This window comes from Peromyscus eremicus, chromosome 11, assembly GCF_949786415.1.
Source record: "Peromyscus eremicus chromosome 11, PerEre_H2_v1, whole genome shotgun sequence".
NCBI classification, from domain to species: Eukaryota; Metazoa; Chordata; class Mammalia; order Rodentia; family Cricetidae; genus Peromyscus; species Peromyscus eremicus.
The window spans coordinates 33,690,516-33,717,806 of NC_081427.1; the positions used below are offsets into that span (position 1 = coordinate 33,690,516).

At 40.7% G+C, this 27,291-nt stretch overlaps 1 protein-coding gene across 1 annotated transcript; it reads right to left on the reverse strand.

The window, feature by feature from the left end:
- Positions 1–769: 769 nt before the first annotated feature.
- C11H5orf34 (chromosome 11 C5orf34 homolog) lies at positions 770–22,530 on the reverse strand. The gene is made up of 13 exons (XM_059276468.1): positions 22,229–22,530; positions 19,043–19,270; positions 18,833–18,922; positions 15,328–15,971; positions 13,031–13,129; positions 11,150–11,273; positions 10,390–10,481; positions 9,402–9,471; positions 8,541–8,711; positions 7,473–7,567; positions 5,409–5,504; positions 2,414–2,454; positions 770–1,185 (listed from the first exon to the last, which is right to left on the reverse strand). The coding sequence occupies exons 2-13, from the start codon at positions 19,235–19,237 to the stop codon at positions 992–994; spliced, it is 1,911 nt and encodes a 636-aa protein (XP_059132451.1). The 5' UTR covers positions 19,238–19,270; positions 22,229–22,530; the 3' UTR covers positions 770–991.
- Positions 22,531–27,291: the final 4,761 nt, after the last annotated feature.

Consider the following 27,291-nt stretch of genomic DNA (forward strand, 5'->3'; position numbering starts at 1 on the left):
TCAACCCTACATAAAGAATTACAGGCAACTAAGGAACGCGGAGAGCAGGAGAACTAAGTCTTCCCTGGGGAAGAGCACACCAATTGGTTACCCAAACCCACGTCAGCCCTGAAAGCACACATACAAGTCCAGACGGAGCAGGCTGTATTTATCTAGGGATGCGTGAGTATATAAATATCCATACATTTATGTAACAACAGTCAGTGCGCTGGGCCCTCCAGACAGCTGAATGCCTGCTTCCTCAGCGCTGCTGTAACAGCCAGGGGGAGTGGGGCCACCAGCTTAACTGAGAACTCTTTCGGGTGTGGCAGCAGGCTCTCCCTTAATTGAGCCTTACCTTCTCACTCCATTTCAATACACACCCAGCCCTCATCTGAGCCCCATGGCCTCCCCAGCATCCGCCTTTTGCTGGCCATTGCCCACTCTGCCAACGTGCTCCTGTTCTTCCTCAGCAGGCTTGCCCTCAGCCCTTGTGTGCTCTTGCATGGCAGCCTGTGGCTGCTGAGAGGTTTCCCTATCAAATCTTAGCTGTCACTCTCCTTGGAATAAAATCTTTGTTTCTCTTACCTTTCATTGTCTGTGGTGAGACAAGAACTGGGACGAGAAAGAAGAAAATCTGCTACATTAGTTCTCCAGGAGAGATTAAATAGCAAATGACCAAATGTACAATTCTGCACATTAAAAAAGACAACTGAAAATTAACATTACAATATTGAAAATGGCAAAACATACAACTTTTCTTATACAGCCGATGTAAAAAATGAAATAGTTCAAAACCTCAAAATAGTTCTTTATTTTAAAAATGTATATATACCGATATGCATACACACACACACACACTAAAATGTATAAGTTAGGTAAAATACAATCAGAGTTAAATCAGTTCTGCACATTCTGCAGAAGTAACATTTACAGTTCCTTGGGTTACTAGCAATTCCATATTAGGAATTTGAGACATCCTTAAGATTTAGTGTTGTAGTAACTCCATTTTTCACTTTCTAGAGTTTGACAAGATGTAGTCAATATCCTGAAGGATTTCAGAAGTTCTTTTCAATGCTACCGATACACTCTCTTTATTAGTTGCTTCCATCAAGGTTTCTGAAGAGCCTGGTGCACAGTCATCAGAACACTGTTCGTTTTTCTTGTTAGAAGTCAAGTGGAGGACACCACTGTTTTCCAGGAGCCCTGAATTACTTAGTTAAGGAGCTTTCCCCCACATGTGGCATTATATAATCTGATTTTCAGAAAACCCGGCTTCGGTATGAAAATATTTCTCAGTTGCAACTATCTACTGAATTCACGATTGCATTGGGACTTCAGATTTTATGGAGTCCACCCTGTACAGATGAGGAAACCAGTTACAGTGTACGGCAGTGGGGAATTATGTGTGTTTGGATGGAGGTTTAGTAGGAGAGAAAAGAAAATCTCAGAAACACTTATTAACCTACATTTGTTAAGAGAATAAAAAGGGAAAGAGTAGGATGATAAGATGATAAACAATGTAGTGCATTTTTTTAATTAACAAAAATCTAGAGTAAAAGGAAATTTGCTTTCTCTTACAAAACTAGTTTATTATTTGAGTAAGACAGTATAACTATTTCCTCCCAATTGAAACAGCTCCTCCTGGGGGGAGGAGGAAGCTCACAGGACTCAGAAGTAGATAAAATATATACTACTCAGGAACTGTATGAATCTTACAAGGCTCAAGAAGCTCCCAAAAGTTACAAAATTCACAAGGTCCCTTGCCAAGGATGTCTACACAGGAACAGCTGTTGGGGAGAGGTGACTGTAACTAGGTGAACAACATGTAAGTTGTGCAGGGAACTCCAGGGATGCAGTTTTCCTAAGTTGCTAGTCATCCTGGGCTTTCAGGGGGTAGCTCCCTTTGAGCAAGCAGGCTTCTGTGAAGACCCCCACAACCACACTCCTGTAAGTAATCCGAGTAAACTCATTAGTTCACTATGCTGGACTTGGGCAAAGTTGTCTCTCTGGTCTGTTGTTGGTCATCTATACGGGGTGAATAAATGTTGGATCATATCTCCCCAGGAAAAGTCGCACAACAGCAAGATTACAGAAAAATGAAGAGAAAGCAAATTCAGAGGAATCAAAGGGTTCATAATAAAAGTTACAGACACATTTTTAACAGCTATAATTTAAGTAATTATATAAGAGAAAGTGTCTCCAAAAGAGATCTTAATCCTAGTTCATCATTCTTTACCCAATTCAAACAAAAAAGTACAAACAATAACATGATATTCCATGACAAGAAAATATCTCAGATATCGATGACTGAGCAAAACTCAGTAACATGTATGTATGGATTAACAGTCATACAGTAAAGTACAGTTATCATATTAGGCCCAGACTGAAATGGAATACTTCCATAGGATAATACATTCTCTTAAAAGGATACAGTTAAATTTCTGTATTTTCTCAAGCTCAGAAGCAACAGACCTATGAAAGGTAAAGGGTGACACTGGAACATGAGTTCTTACCACATATGACAGGGGACAGGAGGACAACAGGTATGAGGTGACTACAGAACTCTAGCAGAGCCCCTCATGTGGATGGTCTACCTTGTTTCCCCACCAAGTCAGAATACTATACAAATACTACAACTACTACCTCTGAGAAATTAAAGAGGACACTGTCTAAAAACAATTCAAGTTACTAAGAAGTTGAATCAATCAGCTAATGATGGCAAGGTAGAAAAAATACTGAAATACAATTTAGAGAACTGTTTACTGTGTGATTTCTTCCTTCAAACTACACTCTGACAAGGACAGGGTGGGGGGGAGATGTCTTGGGGGTCAGAGCTGGTCCTCACTGCTGTCACCACAGCTGCTGGCATCAACTGCACTTTCACTTTTGTTTCTTTGTATGTAGCCCTGGCTGGCCTGGAACTCACTCTGTAGACCAGGCTGGCCTCAAACTCATTGAGATCGGCCAGGCTTGGCCTCCAAGTGCTGGGATTAAAGGTGTGCACCACCACTCATCACCACACCTGACTTCATTTCTTTCTTGCTTTTTTCTTTTAAGACAGGGTTTCTTTGTGTAGTCCTGGCTGTCCTGGAACTCGCTCTGTAGACCAGGCTGGCCTCGAACTCACAGACATCCATTTGCCTCTGCTTCCTGAGTGCTGGGATTAAAGGCGTGCACCATCACTGCCTGGCTTCCAGCTTCATTTCTTAGTATGTCAACAGTAACCCTCTTTGAGTTTTTATGTAAACAAGGCATTTAATAAAAACAAAACCAGTTATAACTTGAGCAGTAGTTAGTGATCAGTTTTATAATCATATGCCATTTCCCTTCTCCTCAGCTGCTTTAAGCAACTTTCGTGCTCTAAAAGAGGCTAGAGTTGAAGGATGAGGCATCTACAAAGTCAGATCCTGAGATGTTCAGCATATTAAAATCACAACCACTGTTTTCATTTGATTTATTCTAACAAGTATTCACTGAGGCAAAGGATATAAATCAGGCTGTGTGTGTGTGTGTGTGTGTGTGCACATTATCCTGCTACACTATGCTAAGTCACCTTAAACTTCCTTTTAAAAAGGTCATATATGAGGCTGTGCTATACCTCAGCAGTAGAATATTTCCCTAATATACACAATGCCCTGGATCTGATCCCAGAGCAGGGTTATCAAAGAAGGTTCCCGGGGTCGCAGAGATGGCTCACAACCACCTGAACTCCCACTCTGGGACAGCCTGTGCCTCTGGCTTCCTCAGGCTGACTTGCACTCGTGCATGTACACACATACACATAGGTGGTGGTGCACACCTTTAATCCCAGCACTCGGGAGGCAGAGCCAGGCGGATCTCTGTGAGTTCGAGGCCAGCCAGGGCTACCAAGTGAGTTCCAGGAAAGGCGCAAAGCTACACAGAGAAACCCTGTCTCAAAAAACCAAAAAAAAAATAAATAAATAAAAATAAAAAAATAAAATAAATAAATAAATCTAAAACAAATACGTTCCTAAGTTCCTCTTGGTGTCCTTTTCCAGTACACTGAGGCTTTACTCAGTGACATTAAGTGTACCAGTGACCTTCCAATTATTTTTACATTTATGAGCTTGTTTTTACCCATGTGAACTTCCTTACTTATAAGAGCCATCTCAATTCACCAAAACTTATAATATATCCTATCAAGTACTATCTGCTCCTGAAAACTGTCTTCTCAATGTCTCCACAGGCCAAAGATCCTTTTCTGAATTTTATTTTATGTATATGTGGGTTTTGCCTGAATGTAAATCTGTGCACCATGTGTGTGCCTGGTGCCCACGGAGGCCAGAAGAGGATGTCAGATCCCCTGGAACTGGAGTTAAGGAGGGCCGTGAACTGCCATGAGTGTGCTGGGAATGGAACCTGTGTCCTTTGAAAGAGCAGCCAATTGCTCTCAGTTGCTGAGTTCTGTCTCCGCTCAGTCTGATGTCCCCTGGAACGCTCCTGTGGAGCCCTGGCCTAGTCTCCTGAGGAACTAAATTACCTGCTTTACTTTCTAATATGCTAATTATATATAGCTAATTAATATAGCTAATTTCTAATATGTTAATTCAGACAAGAATTAAATACAACAGAAATTATTTAAAAGTCAGTTTTTAAAAAAAGCTTATGTTACTCAGTATATTTCCTTTAATACTAAAATTTCCACAACCTTTTTAATTTATCATACATAAAGAGCCACTCATTTTGATATAAATTTTCAATGCAATTTTCTGTATATCAGATTAAAAAAAGTATTTTTTTTTAAAGAAGGAAGTTCTTATCAAGCTTATACTATGAAAAACTTTTTAAGAGTTGAATATGCTTAAAACAAAAGGTTTTCGTGGGCAAAAAGCTTCAAAGTTTTCCATTTGCTACTTAAAAATATTGTGTTTTTTATTCACTGTGTGTGTATAGATAGTCAGAGGACAATTCTGGCTTGACATGGGATTCTGAGGACTGAACTTCGGTCATCAGGCTAAGCAGTAAGCCTTTACCCACTGAGCCACCTCGAGAGCCCTTGTGTCTTAGTCACTGTCCTACTGCTGTGAAGAGGCACCATGACCAAGGCAACTCTTAAAAGGAAAGCATTTAATTGGGGCTTGTTCACTGTTCCAGAGGCTTAGTCCACTGCCATCATGTCAGGGAGCATGGCAGCAGGCATGGCACTGGAGCAGTAGCTGAGAGCTACATCCTGATCCATAGACACAGAGAGACAAAGCCCATCCCCTAGTGAAACACTTCCTCCAACAAGGCCACACCTCCTAATCTTCATAATCCTTTCAAACAGTGCCATTCCTGGGTGACTATGCGTTCAAATATACGAACCTATGGGGGCCATTCTTATTCAAACTATCACGCCTTGATACTAGTTTTTAAGTATTAATTGGCTCTTGTTCACAGATTAAGTTTACAAGAAATATAAATACCAATTTTCTTTGAGAACAGGTGACAGATGTTCGGGGACCTGACTTGGACTCGTCTGGGTCAGTCTTCTGCACCATGATGTTACTGATGTCACGTATCTGAAAAGAATACATTAAAAATATTTGATAGGGAAACCCATTAATTTGTATAATTAATTTGTGCAATAAAAATGAATTAAAGTAAAAAAAACCCACTTTGATTCTAACCGACTCTGCAGCTAACTTCTGATCCTATGACACATGCTGAATTACAGGCTGTACCACCACACCTTGTTTAAGTTCTTTACTGATTTCTCCCCCTTGTGTGCTGGGGATGGAACTCAGGTCCTTGTCTATGCTGAGGAAATCTATACTACCGAGCTATACTCCTAGCCTTAATTTTTATATTTGCAATAAATACGTAAGAGATTAAAAAAATCAGTAAGACAGTTTGGAAAAAAAAAAGGATAAAGAAAAATTTTAAGTGAGGCAGTAAGATTTTCTAAATCCTATACACTAGACACAGATGAGATAACCTTTTTAAATTATTCATAAAGAATAAAATAATTTTATTTATATTCATATTATAAAGAAAACACCTGCTGGATGGTGATGGTGCACATCTTTAATCCCAGTACTCAGGCAGGTGGATCTCTGTGAGTTGGAGACCAGCTTGGTCTACAGAGTGAGTTCCAGGACAGGTTCCAAAGCTACACAGAGAAAACTTGTCTCAAAAAAAAAAAAAAAAAAAAAAAAAAAAAAAAAAACACAAACAAACAAAGAAAGAAAGAAAACATCTAAATCAAAATAAGAAAGAAAAAAAATACTTACACTTCATTTAAAGCTCAAATTAAATGTGTAACTCTTGCTTTTTAGTTTTTCAAAGTAAAGTGAAATTCCTTAAGCTTGTCGTATATTTTTACATAGTCTATGTAAGAAGCATTTGCCTACTAAAATTTAAACCTGGAAATGCCCACTGGAGCATGCATAAAGAAATAAATTTATATACATGCATATGATGAAATGTAACTTAATGAGTATAAAAAACAAATTTAATAAATTGAAATCTGAAGTGTCCTGTGGATATCGCTCTGTATGCTGTGAATGTGTTGCTCTGGTTTGGTTGATAAATAAAACACTAATTGGCCAGTAGCCAGGCAGAAAGTATAGTATAGGCAGGATAAGCAGAGAGGAGAATGCTGGGAAAAGGAAGGCTGAGTCAGGAGTCACCAGCCAGACACAGAAAGATGACAAGGCAGAACTGAGAAAAGGTACCAAGCCATGTAGCTAAACATAAATAAGAATTATGGGTTAATTTAAGTGTAAGAGCTGGTCAGTAATAAGCTTGAGCTAATGGCCATACAGTTTGTAAATAATATAAGCCTCTGTGTGTTTACTTGGGTCTGAGCAGCTGCGGGGGCCACGGTAGCCAAGCAGGCACAGGAAAACTTCAGTTACATTAGTGATGGGCTAGAACACATCATTTGCCAAAGGTACTATCTTTTTGAGAGAAAATGTTTAAAATAGCAATTGAATGTTGGAGCATTTAGACCAAAACAAGACCACCCAACAGAAAAATAAATTCAAGATGTGAAGTAAGCAGTTCTGTGGGCACTGACAGGCAAAGCCGCTGTCAGAACTACCACGTGTAGAGCCACTACAGCTGACCGTGAACTACATTAACAGAAAGGTGATATTCCTAAAAACTAAGTTCAAGCATCCTCCCATTTACGAATATCCATCAGCTGGTTTTAATGCTTTTTACACTTCACAGAAATACATACAATTTTCATCATTTACAGTCATTTGTAAACTACCTTTCTTTCCATTTCATTAAGGGGTTAGAAAAGCTGGCTAACACAACTGACTATACTCTTCACAGCAAGTCAGACATGTTGGAAACCTATTATTTTGAAAAATCAGTTGGATGCAAACAAATGTTTAAAGCTGACTTGATATATTTCATTGTGTTAAATTTCAGTGTGACTGAGAACTCTGAAATCTGGAAAAACTAAAAATACATGTAACATTTAAGTTATATTTACACTCTATTAGTTAAAACATGAAAATAAAATTGCTTTTCCATACCTTTCATATGTTCCAGGATGCTCAGTTTGAATGAACTGATCCTGTCCATCAGGAAAAGTTAATCTGCACCAACCCAAGTTGAGACCTTGATTTATCTTAAGAAGTAAAAAGAGGCAAGTTTTATCATTCTAAAACTAAAAACTAAAACTTAGCAACATCTTTAGAAAAAAAAAAATAAAGGAGTGGATGAATCATTATAAATTTATCTTGAGAATTGGAAGACTGCATTTTAAGGGTTGTGGGTATAAGTCATCACCCACACAGATGACTATCAGAGAATACAAATGCCAATCCTTGCTGCACTGTGCTTCTTTAGATACATAATGTGACTATTTGTTATACGTCTCTGATTGCTGCTAGGAAATTCACTGAGATCAACAAAGCCTCTTGACAGATTTTATATTTAAAAAGTTTGGTCTCTAGCACCCAAATGATGGCTCACAATTGCCCATGACTCCAATTCCAGGGACTCAGATGCCCTCTTTTGATTCCAAGAGCTCCTGCATGCACATGGTGCACATAAACTTATACAGGTACACATACATACACATAAAAAACACAACAACACAATAATTGGAGATAAAGTAGTACTGCTTTCTGTAGATAAGTAACCAATCAGGATATATTTCACTGTAGATATTAGACTATAGTTAAGGATAATGTATTATGTATTTGAAAAAAAAAAAAAAACCCTAGAAGATAGGATCTTGAATCACAAAGAAATGATAAATATTTGAGGAGATAATGTTTGTCCTGACAGTAATAATCTATAATGCACACAAGTATCTAAGATTAGAATGGTATCTCATATGTGACAATCACAAGCGCTGTAACAGAGTTTACTGAGCATAACGAAAGGATTTCAGTGTTACGCAGCAGTTCTCAGCCTGTGGGTTACAACCCCCACAGGTGTCCCGTATCAGATCTCCTTCATTTCAAATAACAGCAGCAAAACTATAGTTAGGAAGCAGCAACAGAAGTATTTTAGGGCTAGGGGGCCAGCACAGCACGAGGAACTGTATTAAAGGAGCCTTAGGAAGCTTGAGAACCAGTCTTAGGTATACTCACTGGTCTTTTTTCAGCAGAGGAGCTGAAATTCCAATTCAGTGTTAGAGTGACGCCATCTAAAAAGACAGCGTGAACTTTGTCATCAGAGTAGGCAAGAAATTTCCCCACACTGGGTATGAGTGATTCTTTCAGAAGCACGGGCAGGGTATTGTTAACATTTATTCCAGGTACCTAAAACCAAGTAAATAAGATAGCACAAGGCACAGTTTTCTGTGAAAAAGATTAAATAATTAAATAATTATTAATGAACCCTGAAGCAACTCAAGATTCTTCCTCAGAAGTTGAGTGCTACAGAACTCTTATCCATATTTCAACTTTTCAAGAGTTACACACCCGAAACTGTCTACCTAATAAGAAGATTGACTTCTAATACCTCTGTAAGCTACCATCCTGCTATGAATGTTACACAGGCAAAAACTGTGGATTATAACAGCATATACGTTTACAAAACAAAAATGGGCTAGTATAGCTTTGTGATAAGAGTGTGTGACTGGCATGCTCTGAGCCCAGGTTTGAATCCCAACATGATGGGATGAGGGATTACATACAATAAATCCTTTTCTCCCCAAGCTGCTTTTGGTTATGGTGTTTCACCGCAGCAATAGAAACTCTAACTTAGACAGGGTTTCTCTGTGTAGCCCTGGCTGTTCTGGAACTCATTCTGTAGCTGAGGTAGAGATCTGCCTGCTTCTGCCTCCCAAGTGATAAGATTGAAGGTATGTATCACCACACCTGGCTCAAGGTAGGTATTCTCTTGAATGAACAAACTTGAATGCTACAAAGAATCTCTCACATGACTTAGATGAAAGCAGTCTGAATGTACAAGTATGAATCCAAACAACAGTCCTGCTTTCAGCATACCATTTTCCAGCAGCAGACGTGATAGTTGTGGCTTAGTGAAAGCCTTGTCTTGGCACAATGTTGAAGAATTCTGTGAACATGAAAAATATTCCCTAAATGTTTGCAAATAATGATATTTTCTCTATTTTCAAACTCCTGCTCTGTGGGAGGCCAGCTCCCATCTTTTCAAGGGTTCTTATTAAAGCAACCCTAGGGATGCTACATTTGTCCGGAGAAACAGCACTTCAGCACCTCTCCGGACCCACTCACTCCCTGTATGCAAGTTTACCCAGACTTAAACTTCAAAGCCAGAAATATTCTTGTAATAACATGGATTACTTTTTAAATTATGAGACCAGAAGTGTGGTGGTATTGTGTTCCCCAATATATTGTGCACCCTAATAAACTTATCTGGGGTCAGAGACAGAACAGTCACTAGATACAAAGGCCAGAAAATGGTGGCACTCACACCTTTAATCCTAGCATTCCAGAGACAGAAATCCCTCTGGATCTCTGTGAGTTCAAGGCCACATTGGAAACAGCCAGGCATGGTGACTCATGCCTTTGATCCCAGAAAGCAAGCATTTAATCCCAGGGAGTGATGGCAAAACCAGAAAGATATATAAGGCGTGAAGACCAGGAACTAGAAGCATTTGGTTGGTTAAGCTTTCAGGCTTCTAGCAGCACAGTTCAGCTGAGAGCTATTGGGATGAGGACACAGAGGCTTCCAGTCTGAGGAAACAAGACCAGCTGAGAAGTTGGCCAGGTGAGGTTAGCTGTGGCTTATTCTGTCTCTCTGATCTTCCAGCATTCACCCCAATAACTGACCTCAGGTTTGATTTTATTAATAAGACCTTCTAAGATTCCTGCTACACCAGAAGACTTGACAGATTTGTAGCAAAGACACATATTTCCATTGTACCCACTGAACTCTAACCTTAACCAGGAGAAACACATCAAGGTACTCAGATGCATGATTTTTCTGCTCAGTTGAACATCACGGACTCACCTGGCTGCCTGTTTAATCAAAGAACGTACAGAGAAGAGACTTCCTGGTCTGTCTGGAGGAAGGTTATTTATAGAATAAGTTTTCTCTTCTCTCTGAAAGTGTAAAACAACAACAACAACAACAACAAAAATCTCAATAATAAATCTGGTCCTTATTACTTCATACTATTACTAATAAAAAACTATTTTTTCCTTGAAGTACTTATATAATACCAACAAAGCAAGCAAATGTTTTAATACTCTAAGCCCATAAAACCTACATATTTTAATGGTATTTTTAGGATGCCTTTCTGGTGGAGGGTAGGGGAGGTGCATGCTACTGTGTCCACCTTTTATGTGGGTCCTGGGGACCTCAACTCAGGTCCTCATGCTTATGTAGAAAACATTTTACCCCCAGAACCATCTACCTAGGCCCCAATAGATGCTTTTTACTTTGTAAATATTAATTAAAAGTGGTAGGATGACTCAAAAGTAATGCTCTGGGCTTAGCATTTTCTAGTGACAAATTCTATGACAGAAGAGATTTAGCCTCTGATTTAAACAAACTGTTTAGGGTGTTAATGGATAACGGTGGGCGTGACTACTATAAAATAAAGTGATTGATAATTCACCAGGTGTCAATGCTGACAGAAGGTTATACTAATTTTCCATGGTGAGGGGTGGAAAGTAATGTTACATAAAACAGCAAATTTCTCATATATATATTATGACTTTAGAAATAACTTTTTATAAAAACTTTTGAATTTTCATAGTTAGCTTACCTCTTCTGATTCTCCTTGACTTGGATAAAATGTAAAATAGTTACCAAAATAAGCTCCTTCTGACTTGAAAACTGATCCATCTCCAGGATAAATCTCTATCGAGTTTTCATTCTTATGGGTAAGCCTAAAGTAGAGAAAATGATTATTTTTTTTAATTAAGATGAATACATCCATGAAAGCAATCATTAAGACAACAACAAAACCCCAAACAACAAACAAAAACAGAGACGAGGGTAATTCTGAACCAAAGAGAAACAGAACACACAAAAGTGCCTTATATGTTTATTTCAACGGCTAAGCTCAGAGCTTCCAGAATTCAGAGAATCCTGTCTTCACATCCCCAGTGCCAACCATAGAGACTGATACATAGTCACCAAAGCATTGTCTCTGCATAGAAGTGGAATACCACACTTCTAGGTTCTGAAAATAAGCTCATTCAACAAATATAATTGGTATAATCAGTACCTGATGGATAAGATTAATTATCTGTGTAAAACATATTACACATGTAGCAGCCAGGTATAATCAAAGTATCCAGTATATACTCCATGAAAATTACTTTTATTGGAACATATCTTTGATCTATGTTGTCAGGGACCATCAAGATGGCTCAGCAGGTAAAGGCACTTGCTGCCAAGCCTGATGCCCTGAGTTCAATCCCTGGACCCACATGGTGGAAGAGAACTGACCCTGGCAGGTTGTCCTCTGACCTCTACATGCATGCTATAGCACACACCTGCTGCCATCCCCAGTAAAAAATAAATGCAATTTAAAGTTAATGCTGTCAGAAGCGGGTGGGTCTTCATACAGAAAAGGGCAAGCATCAGGTATGCTTTGCTACTATTATTCATGGATGTGAAGCTACAGCTGGCCACACTGTACTCTAGTCACTAGACAGTAACTCTGTGGTGTGGAAGGGAAAATTCAGTGGAGCAGTGTACACACAGAGCCCTGAAGGAATCATTTCCTTTGACTGAATCACCCTTAGGCTGATTCCATGCTCACTAGGTAACACAACTAGGCCTTCTTATGTTCAGAAGGAGATCCTAAGCCCTTGCTATAAACATCCATTCACCAGCAAGACTGACTCTCAATGGTATCGGAGCTGCCATGTAAGTCTTGTAAACATGGTTAATTTGAGTCATAAGGCCTCTGTGCGTACTAATAAAATTAGTTTTGTGACCTATAAAGACAAAATACAAGAGCCCAGCAGACCCAACAAAACTGTGTCTTTTTATAAGAACTGGTCTGCAAGAACAGTCTCATTTCCACTTTGAGTTAAGAAACAAATAAAACTCTCAGTGCAATGCAGGAGCCTTACCTGTATGACATACCACTATACCATACCACAGGAGCCTTATCTGTATGTCATACCATTGTACCACACCACAGGAGCCTTAGCTGCATGTCATACCCTTATAGCACACCACAGGAGCCTTACCTACATGTCATACCCTTATAGCACACCACAGGAGCCTTAGCTGCATGTCATACCCTTATAGCACACCACAGGAGCCTTACCTGTATGTCAGACCATTGTGCCACACCACAGGAGCCTTACCTGTATGTCATACCCTTATAGCACACCACAGGAGCATTACCTGCATGTCATACCCTTATACCACACCACAGGAGCCTTACCTGTATGTCATATCCTTATACCACACCACAGGAGCCTTACCTGCATGTCATACCCTTACAGCACACCACAGGAGCATTACCTGTATGTCATACCCTTATAGCACACCACAGGAGCCTTACCTGTATGTCATACCCTTACAGCACACCACAGGAGCATTACCTGTATGTCATATCCTTATACCACACCACAGGAGCCTTACCTGTATGTCATACCCTTATACCACACCACAGGAGCCTTACCTGTATGTAACACCCTTGTACCACACCACCTTCACAAGCTCAGGATAGGAATACTCTTCATCAGACTGTCTCTGTAAAAGTGAATCACAGAAGTTCCACCTGTGAAGGATAAAACATGAGTATTAATTCTGGTTGTTCAAAATAATTGCCATTAAAAGTCAACAAAACAGTGCCACCATAATGCTTATTCCTTGTCAAACTAACTATATTATGTGTGTGTGTGTGTGTGTGTGTGTGTGTGTGTGTGTATAAATGTGCACTAGAGAAATTCAAAAGCAAGTCTTGCATTGCCATATATCTTCTCAGGAATTCTCAGTAACTTCAATAATGATCTCAGTATGACATACATTTAAATTTTTGCTAATCTTTAAAATGTAACCTGAATTCAAACAACAGACCTTTACTGAAATATCTACAGTAGGCCAGGCATCATGCTCTACGCACTGAGAATTTAATGTTTCTGTTCCCAGTGGACATTTCCCATCTGGCAGTGTAGTAAAACAGTAATCACCAAGTCTAAATAGAGGGAGGCAGTGAGTGCCATGGTGTGAACAAGGACTAACTTATCAACAGACTTTGAGAAGCCACTCCAAGGAACCTTGTAAGGCTCGAGTTGAGACAAGGAAAAGCAGTGGTGGTGAAGAGGGCAATGCTCCTGCTGCAGCAGAGAGCGAGAGCAGGGGCTGTAGGGAAGAGAGCCCGAGGGAGCACTAAGTAACTGTGAGGAGACCGTGACGGCAGAGCGAGGACTCCAGAGACAGAGGCACCAGATCACGGAAAACCTGCTATGTCATGTTAAGGAAATGGATTTCAACCTAAATCCAGTCAAAGAAACACTGCATTTAGAAGCATAAAACCTCTTCTGTCACATATTTAGAATTCTGGATTTCCAGTTTTAACTAGATAATTATGGCAAGCCAAAAAGCTATTCCTAGATTTTGTTTTAAGTAAAAATGTGTACTCAGAGAAGACCTCGGATGAAATTTCAATTCTACAAGTGTTACCGATATAACTTGCTGAGTTCTTTATCATTTCTGGATCTTAAGTTCTTCTACAAAAGGATCACAGTAATTCTTGTAATGGGGTTACTACATCAAATGAATAAAATAGAACAATGTCTCACGTCAGTACTTTATAAATGTTTGTTTACAAAAAAAGATAAATTTGCTGTTAATACTATACAAAGTTCACTTTGAGAATTTTTAACTATTATTCATCCTTGAATGAAAGTTAAGTTCTTGACCTAGCCATGGAGAGGTCTCCATATACTGAACCCTTTTGAAAAAGGACATACTTGGGCTAGAGAGATGGCTCAGATGTTAAGAGCACTGACTGCTCTTCCAGAGGTCCTGAGTTCAATTCCCAGCACCCATATGCAAAAATGGGATCCACACCATGGCAAAAATACCAATGCATATTAAAATAAATAAATTAAAAAAAAAGAAAACTTAAAAAAAAAGAAAGAAAGAAAAAGGAACATACTTAAAGTCAGTTAACCAAAAAAACAGGTAAATTGCCAGGTGGTGGTGGCGCACGCCTTTAATCCCAACACTTGGGAGGCAGAGCCAGAGCCAGGCAGATCTCTGTGAGTTTGAGGCCAGCCTGGTCTACAAAGCGAGATCCAGGAAAGGCACAAAACAAAAACAAAACAAACAAACAAAAAAACAGGTAAATTTTGGGGTTAATAGCAAAAAAAGAAGCCATAATCAAAACTCTGTCAGGTCCATGGTCTAACCTGTAGGGTCATGAGCAGGTCCATGGCCATGTCTGTGGGGTCATGGACAGATCCATGGTCTAGCCTGTGGGGTGAGGGGCAGGTCCATGGTCTAGCCTGTGGGGTCATGGGCTCCAGTGACCAGCCATAGACTCTCCTCTAGGCTTTCTCCCAAAGAGCCCTGAGCAGGCTATTGCTCTTCTGTATAATAATCCTTTTAGGGACAGTTACCTTCATTAGGCACCCTACATTACCATGAATACTATCCTTTAAAATCAAAGATTTTAGTCAATCAAATAGATTAAGAATAGTAACAGATGTGGCTGGGTGTGGTGGCTCATGCCTTTAACCCCAGCACTTTTGGGAGGCAGAGGAGAAGGGTTTCTATGAGTTATAGGCCTACCTAGAGTTCTAAGGTCAGCCAAGGTGACATAGTGAGACCTTGTCTCAAAAAACCAAAATCAAAGCCAAAACCAAAACCAACCAACCAACCAGAATAGTATCAGATGGTCTAGAAAGTTCTGCTTAGGTAAGGATGGGTTCTCCCCAAATCTTTCTGAGCAACAAGCCATTCTTACTTTACCTGTGCATGTGTGGGGCAGGGCAGCTGAGTAACAAGGCCCTGGGAAGGACAGAAACCTCTTCTCTGCTTTCTTCTGGAGTGTCAGAGGTTACAATTTCACTTGCAGGGAAACCTGCATCAGTTTTAGACACAACACTAACTTTGTTATAAAAACCAAGCGCTAAAGACAAAGGGTATTTCCACGGCTCTGGACAGGAGGTGACAGACCAGCACTGCTTCACCCAGGCGTAGACATATCTGTGCCTCATGCTTGAGGAAGGCAGCTCCTCCCTCCCCTCGGTTCCATCCACACAACACAGGTTCGCTGAGGCTTTAGATTTCAAGATCTGGCCATGAAGTTCGTTTTCTTTATTCTGTAATCCTTGTCCCGATAAACTTGCACGGGTGCAGATTTTGCTCGTCTTTCCAACTTGTTTATCTTTTGGGACTTGGTTACTTGTTTCAGAGAGTATTACAGGCAAGTCTGGCTTCTGGCTCACTTTACACAAAAAATGCACTGTAAATTCATGCTGAGATCTGGGTAGGCACAGGTATGCGTGTCCATCTAGTGATGTTATCTTCACAGTGCCACTCTCCAAATATGTGATGCTGTCATTTCTATCAAGACTGGGCCATTTTACTTCTGAGAAATCAATGAAGATATGCTGAATTGAAAGAGGAAAAAAAAAACCCATGATATTTTCTGTTAATGTTCATTTTTCCATAGTTTTGATATTAAAAGTATTTTATAAGAAAGAGTTTTTACTACCTAGAAAATAAAAACTGGAGTTAAACACACACACATACATATACACATACGTGTGTGTGTGTGTGTGTGAGAGAGAGAGAGAGAGAGAGAGAGAGAGAGAGAGAGAGAGAGAAAGAGAAAGAGAGAGAGAGAGAGAAGAAGGAGGAGGAGGAGGAAGAGGAAAGGAGGAGGAGGAGGAAGAGGAGGAGGAGGAAGAGGAGGAGGAGGAGGAGAAGAAAAGATTAGTGCTAAACTTACTTTGATTTAAAATATTCAATGAATTAGGGAGAGCTGGATTTACAGAGCACTCATTCCACACATGAAGGAGAGCCTGGGCTGTGGTGTGCTATACAAAAGCAATAGGAGCTTACACGGAATGGAACTAGTGTAGAAGTCATTGAGAAAACAACACAGATAATGCAAAAACAAATTCGGCACTTTAAAATGTCACATGAGATAGGAGAAAGGCGAGAATTACTTTTTAAAGTAGTATTGGAATCACTCGACAGCATTTGGGAAATGCTGTATTACCTACCAGATGAACCAAAAAGTACCATGAAGTCCCTGTCCTAGAAGGTACCCAGCACAACATTAGCTAAAAGAAATTCCAGGTGGCTTTAAAAATAATTTAGGACAATTCAAAAACTCAAAGGTAAACTGACCCTACCAAACAGCAGACTCAAAACAGTCTCTACCTGCTTTTTCATATAAGAAATCAACAGGACTGTACATAACAGTATTTTGATCAATTATGGTACATAGTTCAACATTTCAACTTCCATCTTTAAACGTTAACTTTACTAAAACTGTTGTCGGCTGGAGAGATGGCTCAGCAGTTAAGAGCACTGGCTGCTCTTCCAGAGGTCCTGAGTTCAATTCCCAGCAACCACATGGTGGCTCACAACCATCTGTAATGAGATCTGGTGCCCTCTTCTGGCCTGCAGTCATACATGCAGGCAGACACTGACACAATAAAACTGTTGTCAAGAAAGCCTTGTTACAGAGTCACCCCTATGAGAATGCTCATCTTAGGGGCCATGACTGATGGTTAACCTGTGTAAGGAGAGTCAGTTAGGAAAGCCCACTGTCCTGGGACCACACTGCAGCATCAGAGCAAACGACACCATTGTAATAGCACAGTTATTCAAAAGACACTGGAAAAAGGCCCTATGGAATAAGTTATAGCTTACAATATTTTATAGTGCCTCTGCCTGCTAAGGTTTGGATATGAGGTGTCCTTCACAAAGGTGCAGGTGTTAAGGGTGTGGTCTCCAGCTGGTGGTATTGCTGAGAGGTGATTGGCTCATGAAGACACTAACTTCCTCAAAAGATTAATCCATTCATGAGTTCACAGATGAACAGGCTATACAAGGCCTGGCTGGAGGAAGGAGATCTCTCACTCTGTTTCCTGGTTGCTAGGCATTGTTTCAGCCTACATTCCCCGCCATAATGTTCTGCTTCAACATAAGCCCACAGAGACAGGTCAGATGACCACGAACCACCACCTCTGCGACAGTAAACAGTCTCTTTCCTCCTCTAAGTTATCATCTCTGGTACTTTGTTGGAGTAATGTACACAGATACAAGATGACTAACACAGCCACAGCACACTGTGAACTCAGCAAGAAGGAAGAGAAAGAGCATTGGAAAGTTGTAGAAAGCAATTAACAGGCACAGCTGGGCTGAAGGTGTGGCTCAGCGGTGAGGACTTACTGCCTACCACGGGGGAGGTCCTGGGCTCACTCCCTACTGCCCAGAGTCATTTAGATCAGGCTCAAGTCCTAAATTCTCCACTTTGAAAATTCCACAGAAAAATCAGGTAAACCCTTTGAAGAGTTTTCTGTCTATACAAGGGCTGGTAACTCAGGAAATCTCAGCAGATACCCATGCCACACTGTTACCAGTGAAGTTTTCATTTGTTGGAGACAGGATCTAACTACATTGCCCACATTAGTCTCGAATTTAGGTGGTCAAGTGAACCTCTGGCTTCAGCCTTTAAATATTTTTAGGATTAGTTTTAGTTCCTAGTCAAGTCTTAATAAATGAAATTTACCATTATCCCTCAAAGTAAAAACTATTAACAAGAGTAAAATTTTTATACTTATCCATAATTACAAATTGTACTGGTTAGGTTTGTTTTTTAGTCACAAACTTGAGTAACCTAGAAAGATGGAACCTCAAGGAAGGAATACCTCCATAATACTGGGCTGTGGACATGTCTGTGGGGCATTTTCTTGGTTGCTGATTCATGTGGAAAAGCACAACCCACTGTAGGTAATACCATCCCTGGGCAGGTGGGCCTGGATTATAAAAAAAGGTAGCTAAGAAAGCCAGAGAAAGCAAGCCAGTAAGCGTGCTCCTCAGGGTCCCTGCTTTAGTTCCAACTTCCTGGGCTTCCCTGAATGATGGATTGAAAACTACCAGCTGACATAAATCCTTTCCTCCCCGAGCTGCTTTGGGTCAGCGTTTTATCGAAGCATAGGAAAAGCAAACTAGGCTCATATTCTATTACACATGGACAACCATAGTTTACTTAACATTTATTTATGAAATTTCTTAATATTGAGACATATGAGAATGAAAGTCACAATTTGAAATGCTATAATCCTTGGCCATAAAGAAAATGTTAAGGAGTTGAAATATGTAACTTCTATGCTCTAGTAAAACACATAGGCCTGTGCATTCAATAGCATGTGCCTATTTCCCAGTGCTAAACCAACTGTTTACAATTAATTTGTATTTAAATATTACTCATAAAATCATGGTTTTAAAACATCACCTTTTTTCTTTCAGGAGGTATGAGGCTTTCAGATAAAAAAGGGCATGTAGCTGAAGAGTTTCGAAAATCTAGGGCTCGCTGTAGTTGCTCCTAGAAAAAGAAATGTAAAATTATTTGATGACAAAAGTCCAGAATCCTAGTTACCTTTATATTCTAGCAGCTTCGGCAACCTCTTTGTACTAAAAAGAGTATTTGGGGGATGTGACTTACTCGGTAGGTACTAATGACAAAGTGTGTCCGTTGACGAATTCTCTCTGGTTGCTCTAAAGGATGTGTTGAAAGAGGAGGTGCCTTTTCAAATAGAAATTCTGAGCCACAAGGAGAGAGCTGCAGTCTGGAATCATCGGCATACTGTACTTGGACCGAGTCATCTTCATAAAGTACCATTCGGACTTCAGCGGCCATTTCTACGCCTGGGTACGCCACACTTCAGACAGACTACAGGAGATGGGGACACGGTAGCACAGGCATTTCTCAGTGCTCGAGTTCCACAAGCTAAACACCCGCACTTCCTAAGAACGTAAGGGCAGCACACTGCCACTGCGTACACTCTCGGTGGGAGAGCGGCGGTCTCACCTCGGTTATCTAAAATGGACTTCCTTCACAAAACGCTTTGAGAAACCTCTACGACTTCACTCCACTGCTAAAAACATAACCTAGAGGGAGAAGACTGTCCACAGAGTCACACATGTCCTAAGTTTCGTGGTTTTACTGTTCAAGTTTAACTTTTGTATGTTATATTCCCAGGATCTCATTTCAGACAAACCAATTCTACTTGGTAAGAAAAATGTAGCAATTTGGGCAGGCATGATGGCTCAGCATGTGAAGTGCTTGCCATGCAGGCCTGATGAACTGAGCTGGAACTCACTGTGGAAAGCGAGAACATAGTTGTAGCAAGCATGTGCATGCCTGCACTCACACATCATAATACATACAAACAACAACAACAATAAATAAAAATAAAATAACACAGAAAATTGGTTTTAACGCATACAAAAGATAGGCCAAAAGTAACTATTCAGCCTAAGGCAAAAGACCACTGAAGAAATACAAAAGCCACAATTTACTGTTCCCCAGTCTGGCATTAAGGAAGCAGTTATTTAGTGACTTCAACTCATTCTCACTTTTTGAAGTCTATTTCTTACCTCCAAGATGACTCTGCTCTCACTACGTTTTCCATAGCTGTGTGGTGAAGAGGGGAGGTGGGCTTCACTGATACTCCACCATGTGCTAGGCAGACACCAAGGGATGTTCGTTCATTTGTGAAACGAGAGGGTTACAGGACCGTCGGGGGCTTAAGTGACAAAATCCCGATGACTGCCTAGCACTATGAAAGCCACCCTGTGAGGTCTCAATAAATCTGATGAAATGTTAATTCTTTTCTAACACAAAACCCATCCCCTTCTGCATTATCGTCTCCTTCTAGAGAAGTGATCAAGTCTCATCTGTCAAAAACAAGAGACTATTCAGAGGTAATACTTCCCAAGTTTATGGCCATTTCCTACCAATAAGTCTCTAAAGTACAGTAAACCCCCCACTGCCAATATTCTCTTGCTAATCTTCACTCCATTAGTTCAACTTTCTCCTCTACCTTTCCACTGGCATTGTTTCATCATGGGCACCGACGTCTAAATGCACCCAATGTCTTTAGTCGTCCGTCTACTGGACCTAGTCAGTCTGTGTCACAGTTGTACATTGTCCCCTCTTCCACGTTTCCCTCTGTCCTACCTCCGACCCCACTTTGGGCTACTAAGGGTTGCTTCTCTACTTCTGTTTTGACTTTAATCATTCTTATTCGTTACCTAAATCAGAGATTCTTCAAGACCTTACCTTAACAACACTTGTTACTTTTTAGTCTCATCTTTTGTTTTCGTGTTTTAAATATGCAATAAGCTTTGCACAATATAGGCTAACATCTTATGTGGAGTAGGTTTGGATCTAAGTAAAGGTTTAAGTATGTGCTAACTCTTAATAAGCTTCACAGTTTTGATTCTTTTCTTTCTCTGAAGAACTTGTAAATCCACCCCACTCCTTTCAGAGAGTTCAGCTAGTTAACAGCATAGACGTCTATGTCTTTGTTCCACAGATAAATGGACTCTGATTCAACTAGAGCAAAGGCACTCCCACCAAAAGCAGCCTTCGGTAACACCCCCTAAATTCATTCTTTAGCTGAACAAGAGCTATATTCTTACACTAGAGCCTGAAGAGGCCACACAATCTAGCCCACCATTGTCTCCAAATGTCACCTCCTTACTTCCTTGTTCAGATCACTTTAATAATATTGGCTTTTTAAAAAAGTTCTTGAAACAAGGTATTTTCCATCTCAAAATCTTCACGCTGTTCTGTCTAGCTTGTCTTCTCCTTGGCTTATCACGTGACAAATTGTCAGCATTAACATCTCAACACAAACACCACTTGCACAAAGGCCCCATGTTGTCAACTAAGCTAAAGTGCTCCACACATTCTCATCCTAGCGTACCTTTTGTCCTCATAGTCTTCATCAATATCAAAATTATTTGTCTTTGTTTTCTTCCACCAGGATAGAAACTCAAACAGAATGGACCTCACCTGTCCTATTCACAAAGAATGATGTCATAGGCAGATATACTTTCATCAGATAATAAAAGAATGAATGTTTAAATTCTTCGCGCCCTTGAGTTTGCAATACGAGTTAACGACACCTCTGACTTCTCGCTGCTTTCCTCCTGTAACTAGTTTTCTATTGGTTTTTTAAAAGCTTGCTTGTATTGGGCCCTTCACCTCCTTCTGCTGGAAGCTCATCGCTCAATTCCTACAACTAAGATCTTTCTCCTGTTTCTTCTCTCTCCTATTCCTGTCACAGTTAACTTCTCACAAGTCAGACTGCACTGACTGCTTTACATCATTTGTTTACATACTTGCTAAATGTCAATAAACACATACCATGACAAAGGATGGAGATATGTATGTGCATACACGCACACCTGCATATACTCTATCTGGTATTTTAAGAGAAAATAGGTGCTGACACATAGTTGAAAGAGTCTATTTTCTGACACCAGACTGGGAAATGGAATCACTATCTTTGCACCTCCCATACAGCAACTTTACTGAAGTTATTATTTAAATAACAAGCATACACAAAAGAGTGTAGTGTTTAAAGGATCTTGGCGCTGCCACAGGACACAATAATCTGGTTCCAATCCATCTTTTTGGCCTCCTCTGCATTGTTTTATTCCTGTTTGCATTCTCACCGTTCAACACATTATGTATGGTATAACGAACTGTAAAACCTCGTCTGCTCTGCATGTTGAAACCTCGCTTTTCAAAATACAGTGTCTAGTTACCCCGGGAAAGAGACAGGCACCGGTACACGCCCTCATCAAGTCCACAGACAAACCCCTGATACTCACTCACCCGGCAGTTCGGGGCTGCGAAGTTGTTTTCCACATCGAGAGAGCAATCAAGGCAAGCAATCAAGAGATCTGACTGACCTCTGTTTTGCCCAAATGGCAGGGACTGTACCGTTTGCGACTGACTTCTCCGGGGTTACTTCAGCAAACATTAACTACCGAGCGGCATTTCTTGATGAAAGAAAATAATCTCATCTGCGGAAGAACATGGACACAAGAAGTGTTTGGATTGAGACGCCGGTTCAAGTCCGGGCAGCTGGGGCAGCTGGGGCAGCAGCGGCGAGCCGGAGGACTCAAAGGAAAAAACAAAACTACGAGGCAGCTGTTTGAACTTCCCGCATCGGAAAGAAAGCGCCGTCAGGGGGAAAGGTGAGGCCGGAAGTCCCGCCTCTTTCACTGCACAGGGCGGGACCGGAAGAGGACGGTTTTTCCGGGTCGTTCTCTGGTCTCCACCTATTGGGTGTTCAGTGCCCCTGCGGAAGCGTTCAAGTTCATTTGGAATTAGGTTTGTGGACCACCCTTCTCCCCTACCAGGCAAACGCTAACGCAAGGACGAGTTTTAACGGCGTGATTACATTCTTAAAAGTAATCGAAGGCAGAGACTACTTGTTTTAAGAAGTGCCAGACACTGTCTTCTAATTCTTATTTTATTGCCTTTAGGCGTGTACAGACTGCCTACTACGTCATCAACGTATGCGGCGGATTAGCCCAGTTCTTTGGGAGTCAGGATGGGGATTGGAGAGTGACTGGGAAGACAAAACAATCATTTGATTAGTTGTGGGTGTTCCTAAGATTAAAAACAAAAAACAAAAAACAGCAACCTACGAGAGCATATAGTAGACCGAGAAAATATTTCCACTGAAATCTGAAGGGTCTTTTGTTTGTTTTTTGAGCAGGATTTCTCTCGGCAGCCCTGGCTATCTTGGAACTTGCTCTGTAGACCAAGCTGGACTCCGCTGGAATTAATGGCGTGCCCCACTACCGCCTGGCTTCCGCCCTCTACGCCCCCCTCCATCCCCTAGCCCGATTATTACCTCTTCTTACTGCCAACAGAAATAGTCTGGCCTTTAGATTATAGACGAAGTGTCCACAACAATCCAGACACCTCTTGGTAGTAAAGCAGACCTCCATGGACTGCCTTACAGCCTCCGGTATGACCATGAGCTTAGAGCAAAGATGGGCAAATCTCTCCATAGGGACGTAATCCATATGACCATAGCTCGAAATCCGGAGTTTTAAATAGGTGCTTGCTAAGTACAAGCAAAGATCACGGCTCTGTGTTAAAAGACTCGGAGCAGTCCAAGGGAAGGATGATTTCCTTTAAAGGGGCTGGAGCATGACTAGGGAGGAAGGAGGCCAGAAGCATTGGGGCCAGATCACTATGGATGGAGCCAGACTTGAGGGAATTTTCTGATTCTAAAGTATTAAGAATATATCTAGGCAACTATTTTCTGAACGTTATAAGTATACTTGTTTAGTTCAAGAGCTTTAAGCAAAGATAGCATCAAGGGATTGGGAAAAACTTCAATTAACCATCATTTGAAAAAAATAGATATGCAAATTGATCCCAATCTTATGGAAAGACATTCTTGGGCAGATAAGTTTTATTTCTTAATGACCTGTGACGATATGTTTTATACACAGTGTTTTCCACCCCTGCCTTTTCCCCCTCCAATGTTTGAGACCTGAATGGAATTACTAGAGATTTCATGACTTTTTGAAAGATTCCTGGAATTGCTGATGGAGAATGGATTGTGGACAGCAAGGATAGATGTGAAGAGTTCAGTAGAAGGCTTCTGAACAAATGAGAGAAAATAACTCCTAGAATGTCGTTCCTTAGCACTAAGGAGATAGCAGCTCCAGCAATTATTTAATTATATTCTTTGGAATTACTAGTCCTGGGACTTAAGAAAAAGTAAGACTTCAAGACTGCCCAAGTTTCCGGTTTGGGCAAGTGGGAAAGTTGCAGAAATTATAAAGAATTTAGGAAAAGTTTGAGCTAGACTTAAATTTTCTAAGTTCACTTGATGAAAGCTGTAAATAAGATTTGGCTGGAATCAGAAGATACACACCTGGAGATCAATGGCTGTTACATGCTAATCGAAGATTTAAAAGAATGAAAGAAATGTGACATTAGAAAATTAAGAGATGGCTCAGCAGTTAAAAGCACTGCCTGCTCTTCTAGAGGACCAGAGTTCAATTCCCAGCATTCACATAGTGGCTCACAACCTTCTGTAACTCCACTTCCAGGGAATCAAGACCCTGTTCTGGCCTCCCTGGGTTACCAGGCATACACTAGTCCAGACAAAACACCCACACATACAAAATAATTTTTAAAAATTAAAGGAAACACGTAAAGTAAGCCCACAAAAGCATTGTAAAAGAGCACAAAGAGGGACAGCAAATTATTGTCTTATGTGCTTAATGTTTTTAATTTTGTTGTCAGTATTGCCAGAGAGAAAGTGGAAACAAAAATCTATTAGGTTTCATGAGGCAGGGGCCAGGGCCACTGGTGATTTCAGTGAGAATCACTGCATATAGTAGGAAAGAAAACATAATGGATCTGAAGAAGAAATAGGAGGCAAGAAAATGGATTAAATATGGGCCACTTGAGACTGACAATAGGACTCTGGTACAAGAAAAATTAGAGCGCCAGATTTTATTTTATTTTATTTTTTTGGTTTTTCGAGACAGGGTTTCTCTGTGTGGCTTTGCACCTTTCCTGGAACTCACTTGGTAGTCCAGGCTGGCCTCGAACTCACAGAGATCCGCCCGGCTCTGCCTCCCGAGTGCTGGGATTAAAGGCGTGCGCCACCACTGCCCGGCCCAGATTTTATTTTTTATTTGATAAGAATGGCATGGAGAACAGCTCATGAAAAAAAAAAGCCAGATTTAAAGAAAACAACAAAAAATAAGAAACCCTACCAATTATTAAATAACAGAATTCATGAAAGAGGCAGGACCATCTAGAAGGATGCTTCCTGTAGAGAAGTGGATACAGATAGATTTGTGTACATTTGACTTAATGTTTTTCCTGTAAAGCAGCTAATTAGGAAATGAAAGGTTAGAGGAGGAATGAAGCAATTAAAAAACGGACTGAGGAAACACAACAATCACTAGCGGTACACAGTCTTAAGTGACAGTGGTGATTATGAATTCACAATGGCACACCATCTACCAGAACCACGACTTCTGGCTGCATGACTTCTGAATGCCATGTTGCACTTACAGGGTTCATTTTTGCTAGACCAACACAGTAGGGCAGCAGCATACATGAGCTTAAGTTATTTCCATCTGCCCAAGTCTAGTCAGACAACCAGGCTCAAGCCTGTTTGTTGGCAAAATTGGAAGGGTATGTTCCACAAGGGGATGGAGTGCCATCTTTACTAAAATTTGAGTTCCTGATGAAAGATTCTGAGGAAGTCCTAAGGGAAGGGAGACCAGTTTTGGGGAAGAGGCTGTTTGTGCAGCAATATAAGCAGCAGAATTTGAGCAGTTTAGGAAGTGAGTCTCTAGTCATAGACTAGCAGAAGCAGAGTGCTGGGCACAGCAACGGTTCCACCCACGAGGTGAGTGTCACAATGTGCTGCTCTAAGACTGCGTTCGCTTGGCAGCTGGCCTGTGTGGGCCCACCCTCAGGACCTGATAGGAAAGGGGCTTTTTCCTTTTTGTTTCAGCTGACTTTCGGCCATAACAGGTTTTCCATAATTCTACCAAACACCCTCCTCTCATTAAATATGGCCAAACCTTTTTTTTTTTTTTTTCCGTTTTTCGAGACAGGGTTTCTCTGTGTAGCTTTGTGCCTTTCCTGGAACTCGCTTTGGAGACCAGGCTGGCCTCAAACTCACAGAGATCCGCCTGGCTCTGCCTCCCGAGTGCTGGGATTAAAGGCGTGCGCCACCACCGCCCGGCTCAAACCTCTTTTTTAATAAGGAAAAACAATCTACACTCATCTGTCCTTCCTGCAGGTAAGATTTAGTGGAATACCTACAGAATTACCCACCAAAGACCAGCCCGATTTTAAATTCTAGTGACCTCTTGTAGATAAGCTCTATGGTTCCCCCAAAGTACATGTTCTCCATCACTATGACAAACCCAGTCTACTGAGATAGAGTGTATTCCTGCCTTCTAGCTAAGACTGAGCCAGAGTTGATAACCTGACTGCCTGGCCGTCAAGACTGACATTGACTGGCACCAGTGCCTGTGCTCACTGGAAAGCACTGTATTTCTATTTCTACAAGACCTTCATCTCTCTTCCTGGTGAAGACATGCCTTCTACAAGACAGTGTGAAACAGGACCAACTCATTATATAGTTACAAATTTAGAACTAAGAAAATAAATACTGCTGGCATGGCTTCTTAATACAGCTTCTCCCTGTTTTGGTATGCCCATCTCAGAATCTAGCCAAAATGCTGTGAGAGGTCCAAGAAAAATGAAGCCATCTGTAAAATGTCAATGTTCTTTCTGGTCAACAACTCGGGTCTAGACCTAGCTTAAGTCCTCAGAGCCCCAAGATAGCTCCAATGATCACAGCCCCCAGCTGCTCAAGCTATCACCAGTCCACTGTTTTCACTACTAAGGTAGTTTTTACTCCTACTGCTAGGATCAGCCTTAGGCCTTCTGCATGCTAAGCAGATGAACTAACACCAGACCCTGGGTAGTTTTTTATGTACCATCTACAAAGCATGTAGATTCTGTTGATCGTTACACTGAGTTGTTAACTGGTGACAGTGAGGCTAGTGGTCAAATACTGGATGTTTACACAGTGACCAGTAGATGTCTAAAGTATGTGCAGCCCAGTTATCTCTTGGTATCTGTCCTAATGTGCTGTAACTATCATGTTCCAAGACTGCAGACTGTCCTGGTGTGACAAATTCCAAAAATCCAACTCTAGAAATTAATGTATTGGTTAATTTCCCAGGTTCATTTGTTATTGAATTCACTTATTCTATTGGTACTGAATATCTACAATCTTTTAGCGATTTCTCTAACTTTAAACCTTTATTTCATGTAAGCAAGCTTAAATTCTTTAAAATACCATTTCAAAAACTTAGAACAAAACTAGG